This window comes from Apaloderma vittatum, unplaced genomic scaffold (genome assembly GCF_000703405.1).
Source record: "Apaloderma vittatum isolate BGI_N311 unplaced genomic scaffold, ASM70340v1 scaffold41222, whole genome shotgun sequence".
NCBI lineage: Eukaryota > Metazoa > Chordata > Aves > Trogoniformes > Trogonidae > Apaloderma > Apaloderma vittatum.
Genome location: NW_009703765.1, coordinates 261 through 10,629, shown reverse-complemented (window position 1 = coordinate 10,629; position 10,369 = coordinate 261). Strand labels below are relative to the sequence as shown.

Here is a 10,369-nt window from a genome sequence, read left to right as displayed (position 1 = left end):
CTGGTCACTCTCAGGTTTCTGCACAATCAGAGACTTGTCAGGGTGGGAATGTGATTCTACACTGAGTAAATCTTTACCTCAGCACTAATACCACACTAAAACAGATCAGGGAGAGTTTTTCCCAAAATCACAACACCTATGCATGCTGTTCCTACAGTCCACCATGGTAGTTTCTAATAAAATTGTCCTCCTGGAGAACCTAAACCACAAACCCTCTAAGAACGTCTTCATGACCCTCCAGTTACCACTATTGCCTGCTATAGAATTCCTAAATCTTACACCATAATCTGCAGAAATAGTGCTTTAAACTGAAAGCTAATCTTTTGCTAATCAAAATCACACAGATACTCCACTAATAACTAGGCAGCTGTCTTAACAGAAATAAATTGAGCAAAAAATTAATATAAAAATCAGCACAAGCCTTAACACTTGAGAGGTTTTGAGTTTTTAAAAAAAAGGTTCAGGTACTCAAGTGCATTTTCAGAAGTCCTGAAGATGACTGGCAGTGGATTGCAGCAAGAGGGTACCAAACAGGGACAACTTTGCATGCTGCTGCAGGTATTTCTAATCGTCTCTGGGAAGGGGAGGCACAGAAGCAGAGAGATTGGGGGCAAAAAAGAGTGCAAGCACACAGCCAAGCCAACAGTTCATACCAGAGCTTAAAACTGGGAACAACACTTAGTTGTTGGAAGGGGAATGGCTTGGTGACAGGAGTATCCTTGCCCTGCATTCACATTTCCCCATGATCCATCCCACCTTTCACAAAGAACAGAGCTCACAGTGTGAAAGGTGGTGTGCAGGGGAACGCCCAGGAATTAATCTTTAAGAATCAAGGTACTTGCCTGTTACGAATAAGCAACGGCAAACCAAAAAACACCTTTACCTCCCTGGAATCTTGTGTAGCATTACTGTACTGTCTGCCATTCTTCACTTCTGCAGTTACTGAAATGCAGTCAGCTCTATCTTGATCCCTAGGAGTTTATGCACTACAATGCAATAAAAAATATTATAATTGTAAAATGTATTCTATTAAATACTGCAAAAAGACACCTTAGCCAGTTTTTGGCCATCAGTAGTGGAAAGAAAACACCTCAGTACATTTGTAAGCAAATTTATTTAGCTTTCTTATATGAGAGAGATATATGTTGAGATATATATATGAAATGTACCCACAAGTTATTACAAAAGTGTCCAAACACAAGTTCTAGAATAGTACAGTAAAAAGTGGCATTCTAGGAGGAATATCAGATCTACAGTATCTTGGCTTAAGGAGGAATATTTCCATCAGACATTGTAGGAAGAGGAGGACACATTTCCTCCATGGCCTGTCCAGTTAGTATGGATAAATACACCTGGCTTCGATAGTAACTCATACGTATGTGCACCAAAGTAATCGCGCTGAGCCTAGAATAAGAACACACACATACACAACAGACACATGAATATCAGAGTCATACAAGTACCAGAAGTTGCACCTACTGATACTTGACTACAGGAATATTAGAAATAAGATCTGACTCCAATATTATAATATTCAAAGTTATTTTCTCACTATTAGCAAAATTACTGCAATGAAACATTTATTAATATCTAGTGATTAACAGCTCTGTAATGAGAACAGTTCTGATAGGTACTAATCTAAAAAACAAGCACTTACATACATCCAAAGGTACAAAGATACTCTTTATAAAACATATTGATTCAAAGATATCATTACCCTTGGCTCAGAGATGGAATACTAACGTGTCCTGAGCACTGTCATACCAATGCCTCTGGTCTTCTTTCTCCAGACATCTCATAGTATTTTATTGCCATGAATTTCAGGTGTAACAGAGTTACGTGAGGCAATCTGTGCCCTTATTTTCACAACGCTGGAGTGATTAGGACACACTACCATCAGGGCTTTAGACCAATATTTAAACAACAACATGATATTTCAGTAGCTAGAAGATCAGCTACACTATTTCAGGCACCTACCTGAATCAGGTTAGCTGGTAGTATTTCATGCCTGTATCCATCATAAAAAGAAAGTGCTGTAGTGAAGCAGGGCATGGGGATCCCAATCTGTACTCCGGTACTGATCACACGTCGCCAGGAGTCCTGGGAGAGAGCAGAGAAAGAAACTAATCAGTGTTTGCTTAGACATATGTGCAGACATATGAACAACTCTGTTTTACTAAACAGCACGTGCCATTTCACCTTACATGAAATCTAATGATGAAGTCAGAGCAAATGCAGCACTAGATTGCTGATTTTACATAAACAAGGCTGATCCAAAATAATGGCAAGTAAGACAAGAGTTAATGAACAGGACAATACGAGCACAGACAGATACTTCACGTGCAGTCAAACCACAGTCTCAAGTAATAATGCTGTTCTTTCACATAAACACTATCAGTGCATCCCAAAAGCATGAACCCAGTGGGGAATATACTGAGCAAACACTGACACACTTTCAGGACCTCTAATCAAGCACGCTGCATTAAGTTGGGGCTGATAGTACAACTACACCTGGCATCATTACATGAGACCTTAGTTCACCACTTGATGGATCTGGATACTGATTTATAAAGTCATGCTCCAGTGATGCAAAACCCTTTTTTTGGGGGGGATATCTTCATTTAAAACTAAGATTCTCCATCTTTCTGATGAAATAGAGGCAAGAGACATTTGTAGGCATTTCTTTAAGGGCAGATCATTACCAGGTGACTGGCAAAATTTTAATTTGGACCTGAGTATAGCCAGCCTCATCACAGTAACCTTGTTTGATTTCAGCCCCAACTATGTAGTTTATTTCCTGTCCTGATCCTGTAAGACTCGGATGTTCTACTAAAGAAGGGCACCTTGAAGCCATAGATGATGAATCCCTACACCTGTACGTTACATGTGGACGGATTCACACACACAATCTCAAAGAGCTTAAAGATTGTTTAGAGATTTTTGGGATTAAGGATGCTGTATAAAGAGGTTTCAAGGATGTTAGCTACTTATTAATTTTTTAGTCTAAATATACTTGTGAAGGTAATTCCTGGGAAAGAAGCTGAAGCCCAGATGGTGAAGTACTGGTTTTATACTCTTCCTTCCTTGGAAACTCACCTGACAGTTTTCAACTGCTGTCTTAAAGAAATCATCCAACAGCAAATTCTGGAGCTCAGGGTTTCGATCAAAAGCATCTTTGATTTTTCCCAGGAACACACTAGGCAGAACACAGGAATAAAATTTCACAGCTTCCAACAAAGACCCAGAATCCAAAACACATAGTGCCACAATTTGACTCAGCCAGACCCAGATTCCAAACACTGAAAAGATGTAAACAAAACAAAGACCGAAGAAAATCTGCAGTAGCTAAAACACCAGAAAATTTACTTCATCTGATAACCCTTAGTGCCGTCCACAGAAACACCCTCTCAGGATCTTATCAGCAGATTAACTCCATGGATTTTCCAAGAAAATCTCTAGGCTTGTCACTGAAGCACCAGATTGCCTGCCCTTCTCCCCTCAGCAACTAAGTTACCTCCTCATCTTAATTACCTTCTGATGATGCAGCCTCCCCTCCACATCAGCGCAATGCCACCATAATTCAGTGTCCAGCCAAATTCTTTGGCTGCTTGTCTCAGCAGCATGAAGCCTTGAGCATATGAGATAATCTTGGAAGCATATAGGGCCTAAAAAAACAAATTCACATTCCAAGTGAAGTCCCACAAAGTTGAATGAGAAACTTCACAGCCTACATGCTCTGTTTAGTCCGCATTTCCTCAGGGATGAATGCAGAAGCCACGTGACAGCTATCTGAGGAGCAAAATATCCTTTGTAACTGTTGCAAAGTTTGGTCTCGACAGAGAGAGATTAAGGGTTATTATCCCTGTTACAAAGACAGGAGTGCTCAGGGCCAAAAGAAGCAAGCTCTGTGCACCCCAGTTCTCACTGTCCATTGGGGCGTAGACTGGAATTCCATCAGGTCTGTTCTTTGGTGAGGAAGGGAACTGGTCTCACTCTGCTTTGTGGACACCACGAGACAACACACAATGGGACAGCTGAAAGCAGGCACCAATTGTCATGAAATGTAAACACAAGAGCTCCTCACCAGGGTTTAAAGCATCCAAACCCTGCTTTGATACACTGCTTTAATTCAGCACCCTGGCAATGACTCACCTTCCGGATGTCCTCCAGAAAGGCCTTCTTGTTCCCACTGAACTGAGTCACTTTAGGCCCAACCAGCACCTTACTGGCCTGTACTCTCTCATCCTTGAGGGAAGACAGGCACCGTGCAAATACAGCTTCACCTTTAAGTATGGCAGGAAAGAGCAGATAATTAGAGTGATCAGCATCACCGTTAAGGTCTCCCTTAATGCTCATTACACTCGTATCCAGAAGTCCATTAGAATGTTTCATAACATCACTAAGCAGGTTACTAAATGTCATTCACCAGGGCTAAGGAGTTAGCCAAGCAGTATCTTCAGCTCCTAAAGAGAAAGCCTGAACGCCAATCTTTTGATCTGGCTCAATCAATTCCTAATCAAGCCGGTTTAAGTCACACTTATTTGCAACTGGAGACTGTATTGCCAAATAGGTGGGAGAAGAAAAAGTTTCCTTTCCAGGCTCTGACAGGAAGAAGGTGATCAAGCCTCTTATAGTCTTCATACTGAATTCCTCTTCCACCTTTTAAGTGATTCATGAATTAAGGAAAAAAATAAAAAACAAAGCAAACAAAAAAAAAAACCCCAACCCAAATCAAACGAATGAAAAAAAAGAAGAATGAGTAATGTTTTCACAAGATTCTGCATCCTCCCTGCAGTAGGATTAACAGACCGTATCAAAATCAGAACCGGCTCCTCCCCATTTCTGCAAAAACTTCCTTGTCCATTGGGGCAGAAAAGCATGGGGGGAAAATCAGGAAAAAGCTGGAGCGGCATGACTCTGCTTTTACAAGCCAAAGTCTGCAAGTCATGCTTATGCAGTAAAACCACACACGCAGCAACTGCCCTACGAACAGCCAGGTTTGCATAAGGGCTATCGCACATACTTCCCTATCGACTCATCGTTACCTAACAATGCTCCTCTGGCACTGCAGAGGATTAATTAGGGAGTGTCTTCTCCACCCTTGGTCTTTGCAAGAACCCCAGACAGGCGAATATTAACAGTACCAGTGAGAAACAGTGTTTCAAGCCTACGACTGAAGGACTGTAGCAGAATATTAAAACCATTTACAAACGTTGTTTTGTAAAAATATGTTGTTGAAATGCAGCCACGTTTCTCTGATAGCTGTCACTGCAGTTACTCCCTTTTAGAACACTGAATATAGTATTTCTTATCTTCTAATACAACAGGATTTGACCAATTGAGGCCAAGAAAAAAAGAGGCAGAGAAAGCATGAAAATTAAGCCAATCTAAGAGCACAGAACCTGCTGAGTCATCTGATTCACTCAACAGGAAGCCTACACTTGACCTGTGGGGAAAGAGCGCTCTAAACGTGTTGCAGACGTATTTCAAGTCCTGTGTCACAATTCCCTTCGGAGGCAAGGTTAGATAAAAAGGGTGGGGGATGAGACTGTTAGGTAGGTATGCGAGCAGGTGAATTGTCACACTTTAGGGATATAATCCAAAGCAATTACAAAATAAGCCACCAAAAATAAGATACCACAGACAAAAGGAAGACAACAGTACTACTGACATTTGAGAAACCAGGTGAAAAGCATGCCCAGCAGAGAAAAACATTAGAAGCTCTCAAGGACAGAAAGACTGCAACAGCTACATCTAGAAGAGCCTCTTCTGCGAGCTCCAGTGTGGGCTCATTTCTGAGATGACCTACCACAAGCTCCTTACTGTCATGTGGTACGTGCAGGCAGAGATCGAAGAACCGCTCACCTATGAGTGTGACAGGGACTCCGTAGTCCAGGGCAGAAATGGCTGTCCACTTCCCTGTGCCCTTCTGTCCTGCACTGTCCTTGATCTTTGGGAGGAGGTATTTGCCATCGCTGTCTTTGAATTTCAGAATATTGGCTGTGATTTCAATCAGGAAAGAGTCCAACTCTGTCTTATTCCATTCCTGAAATACCTGGAAGAGGAGAAAAACCATGTGTGCGTATATATATACACACAGAAATACATAACTCACACATACACATACTTATATGCAGACTCCTACTATCTCTTACTGGTATGTACACCCAAGCCAAGCTGCCTCCGTCCACAGCGGACAGCCAGTGTGGCTCGAGAAGGCAAGACACAAAAAACAACAGATCACCTTTGACATCTCCTCATGCTCCATGCCCACCACATCTTTCATCAGGTGATAGGCCTCACAAATCAGCTGCATGTCTCCGTATTCAATCCCGTTGTGCACCATCTTCACAAAGTGTCCAGAGCCCTCATCTCCTACCTGTCAGGAAATATAAAAAAATACCATCAGCAATGGTGCTGTCACCACTCCCATCATTTACTATCTGCCTCTTGTTTCCTTCTGCCCAAAGAAAGAAGCTCAGTGCTAACTGAAAAAAATGTGGGTCACAGAAGCATTTAGCTCCCCCAGCACATGACCCAGCCACAAAACTCTGTATGGGGTGAGTTATCAGAGACAGTAGGTTTGAACTGAATGCAGTCAGCCAGACAATCAACCCACTAACGCTGCTGGTTTTATTAAGGACACACATACATGAGCTTCAGCAACCAACCTATCTAAGCATGGATCTAACCACGAGTTAAGCTCAGCATCGAATAAATATTTACCCAGTCACAACAAGGTTCCCCAGATCCCACTTTAGCAGCAATGCTTTGAAATATGGTCTTGATGTGGGGCCTGCAGGGAGAAATAATATGCCTCAGCAGGTAGGCAGAGGACACAAACACCACAAGAAAAGAAAAACAAAAAAGCCCCAACAACATCCGTCAGTATGATGCATCCTTTCACACCTGCCAAAAGGCAACTTGGGGTGAGGGCATGCTGGCAGGCTGATAACCCACCACACAGCAACGTCAAATGAAAGGCACATTTTTCCCAGAACTAGGCACTGTCTGCAAGAAATGGCGACAGCTCATGTAAGGCTTATAGCTTAATGTGCCTAAGGGAGCCCAAATATTAGCTTTTCCATTTTAGACAGTGGGAAATAGAGGCGGGTTATGATACCAGCTCACTCTCAGAGAGGATGAGTGGCAGAGCTGTGTTGTTTTATAACCACAAAAAAAATCCAGGGTGATCTGAAGGCAGAGAGGGAAGGTGGGAAGAAACTCCACAGAAGCAAGCCAGGATACAGTTCTCTGCGTCACTGTGGTAATTAGAAGCTTTTGTCATTGCCAGGCTCCCCAAGTGTAGTAAATTCAATAGCCAACAGGAGAGCGTTACAGAATGCCCAGTTTGGAGCAGCCTAAAGCAACCACTGGGAAAGGAGCACAGGTGGCACACGGGCTGCAGGTGCTATGAAACGGGAGGGACAAAGTTCAGGTAAGGGTGGCACACAGAAGCTGTCCTTACCAAGCTGCTACTTGCAAAAAAAATCATCAGGCAGCAGATCACTGTTAGGTTGTTCCTGCCTTTGTGCCATCAAATCTGAACAGGTTGATACTGGCATGAAATGCTGATGCAAACGGACAGGGAGTTAAGCGATTCCAAGGCTCAGGTAAAGCCCGGACACACCTTTTCTTTCTACATTTACAGAGAGAATGGGCAACCAGGGATAAAGGCTAATATGAACATTGAAGCACAGTCCTTTAACATGAGCACAAAATGCCAAAAAAATTAACTAATCCAATAGTCAGTGCAAACATGTACTGAAGCCTCCTTCTACAGTGTGTGTCACTGCAGGGACACGTGCTGCTCACAGCTAACAGCTTTCAAAGTGGGTTGTGTACCAAAAGCAAAAATCATAATCAAAGAATAGCATTTGTTTAAAATGTAAGCAAAATTGTTTTCTTCTATGACACATACTTTTTCCTTTGGATTTCTGTAGGTACTACTTTCGCCTGTGGATTCCTGGAAGAAAAGCTGCCTTTGTTTCGCCTGCCATGAAAGCTCAGCACTGCTCCGCGACCCCAGCAAGGTTGAGAAACCTTGAGCCTTGAGGAAGTGAGCTGGCAACATATCTTGTTCTCTCCACACCCCCACACTCCTCCTTCCCTCCCTCAGCTCTCAACGTCAATAGAGGACAATTGTTGCAAGACCATTCTGAAGAAGAGTACACCAGCTCCTGCTTACCAGGCTTCTTTGGCTCCTCCTGGCATGAGCGAAGGACCATATCTGGCACCCTCCTCTCCACCACTAACACCGCTTCCGACAAATAAGATGCCTTTTGCCTGCAGCTCCTTACAACGTCTCTGGAACAAAGAGCAGAGCAGCATTATTTAATTTCTTTTAATGCCTTCCAAACAAAGTTAGCAATTCAGACTTAAAATTAGGTTTTCAATTCTGCCTTGGACATGCTAAAAGACAACCTTAGAGAAAGCTTGTACATACACCAAAGCAAACATTAGGAAACTTCCTGTTGCTTTGACACGGACTCTTGCAAAAGAGACGTGCTGAGAAAACCAAGTCTTTGTAAGCACTGGATAAAAAAGAGCAGCACAGAGGCTGGAAAAGGCTCAGAATTAAGTGTCAGGTGATACAAGCTATGTGCAAAGATGTGGGGGAGGCAGATTAGGCCCAAGGTGGAGTTGCTGAGTTCATTGCAGTGAAGGTGCAAGCACAGATATTAATTCCCCGAGTGGCAGAGAAGCACAGGCTGAGATCCCTAAGGGGAGCTGCAAACTCCTCAAATATTAATCCTCGTTTATCCAAGATCAGGATGCCAAAGCACAAAGACTAATGCCAGCACCCCTTCTAACATTCAGAAGTACTGATGTGAACGCAATATTTTCATGTAAGCATCCCAGATATGCTAACATAATTTCTAGAGCTACAGCCTGCTCAAAAACAGGCTCTTTCTTTTTTTGAATAGACAATTACTCTGCTGTTTTCATTACTAAGACAGCAAAACGAGCAGTTCTGTCTTACTGCATTTCCCCATGGTCATTTAGGATTAAGCTACAACAACAAATCTGTAAGTGTCCTTAGATTTTCATATCTCCCTGTAAACTCCCTAAGATTATAAAAGGAGATTTTCTAAAAGCCTTCACTCTTTAAAACATGTCAAGAAAAACATTCTTTGATGATTTGTGCAACTTCTATAAAAACATACTTATAAAACAGTCCGTAACTACTATAACAATTGCTTTTTAATAAGCTGAATTATCTAGGTTTGCAGAGATAACTCAGTTTGGCCTTCTCTGAGCAGAAGGGAGATGGCACCTTATTGACTGATTATTCTGATGACTAAAGGACAAAGACACATGTCTTTTATTCATCCACTTCTGGCAGAAAACAGGCTTACCGTGGTATCTCTATACTCAGAATTCCCACCATCAATGATGATGTCTCCAGTTTCCAACAACGGCACCTGTCAAAAATAAATCAGCATTTTAGTTTTCTCCATGCATTCAAAACCTCATTAACGATGAATAATTGAGAACTTCCAGCAGAACCTTCTCCAAAAGACAGCAAGAAGACACAGGATAGAAAGACTGTTTGCCTCACCAACTTATTGATGAAGTCATCCACTGCGCTTCCTGCCTTCACCAGCAAGATAACGCGACGAGGCTTCTTTAACTTGGAGACCATCTCTTCCAGGCTGTGAGCACCGATCACTTTGGTTCCCTTCGCCTCATTAGCCAGAAAGTCATCCACTTTGGAAACCGTTCTGTTAAAAGCACAAACCTGGAGCGGAGCAAAGAGGCAAGAAAGCACATTAATACAAGCTGTCAGCTGAACAGTCAATTTAGTGCAGACTACAAATTACAAAAGGAAGGTTCAACATCACGTGCTCTCCCACTTTCACCTGCCCTAAAGACACTGAGCAGCCATGAGCCCGCAGCGCATCCCTGCAAGTGCCTCAGGAACCTGCGGCTAATGGCCAAGGCCAAGGCAAACTTCAGGGAAAAATCAGGTATAGCTATCCCATCAGGGGGCTGGCTGAGTGCAGGCATACGCCGCTGGGTTACACTAAAAGGAGGAAACAGTCAGTACCTATTAGACCATCCCTAAGAAAAAAGAAAAGCACAACAAAACCAGCAATGCCCACAAAATGTTCAGCTCCCATCCCAAGTGCTATTGAGTCAGTCTATACGAACGATGGTTTCCTTCACTTACCACGAAGCCGTGGTCGTTCATGTTCAAAATAAGGTTCTGACCCATCACAGCCAGCCCAATCAACGCAATGTCAGCTCTGGAATGCGGAAGAACAAACACGCCAGGTAAGTCTCATGAGCAGCGATCTGGTGCTCGCACCCGTACCCCATCTCTCTCTCTCTCTCGGGCTGTTCCGACCCTGTGGGCTGCCGGGCC

At 42.9% G+C, this 10,369-nt stretch overlaps 1 protein-coding gene across 1 annotated transcript; it reads right to left on the bottom strand.

Moving 5' to 3' along the window:
* Positions 1–1,095: 1,095 nt before the first annotated feature.
* On the bottom strand, positions 1,096–10,254 carry PGD (phosphogluconate dehydrogenase). The gene is made up of 12 exons (XM_009864740.1): positions 10,175–10,254; positions 9,563–9,742; positions 9,360–9,425; positions 8,189–8,307; positions 6,727–6,796; positions 6,245–6,379; positions 5,866–6,055; positions 4,153–4,283; positions 3,532–3,665; positions 3,097–3,196; positions 1,978–2,100; positions 1,096–1,404 (listed from the first exon to the last, which is right to left on the bottom strand). Exons 1-12 carry the CDS (start codon positions 10,217–10,219, stop codon positions 1,285–1,287), a joined length of 1,413 nt encoding a protein of 470 aa, XP_009863042.1. The 5' UTR covers positions 10,220–10,254; the 3' UTR covers positions 1,096–1,284.
* Between the last annotated feature and the right edge of the window lie 115 nt (positions 10,255–10,369).

Bases quoted from the DNA above. Each gene is read 5' to 3' on its own strand.
- PGD (XM_009864740.1), bottom strand. From the start codon at position 10,219: ATGGGTCAGAACCTTATTTTGAACATGAACGACCACGGCTTCGTG. The intron at 6,797-8,188 runs GTAAGCAGGAGC...TTCTCCCTGCAG, and splicing joins GGAGGAGCCAAAGAAGCCTG to GCCCCACATCAAGACCATAT. The intron at 4,284-5,865 runs GTGAGCGGTTCT...CCATACTTAAAG, and splicing joins AGTCCCTGTCACACTCATAG to GTGAAGCTGTATTTGCACGG.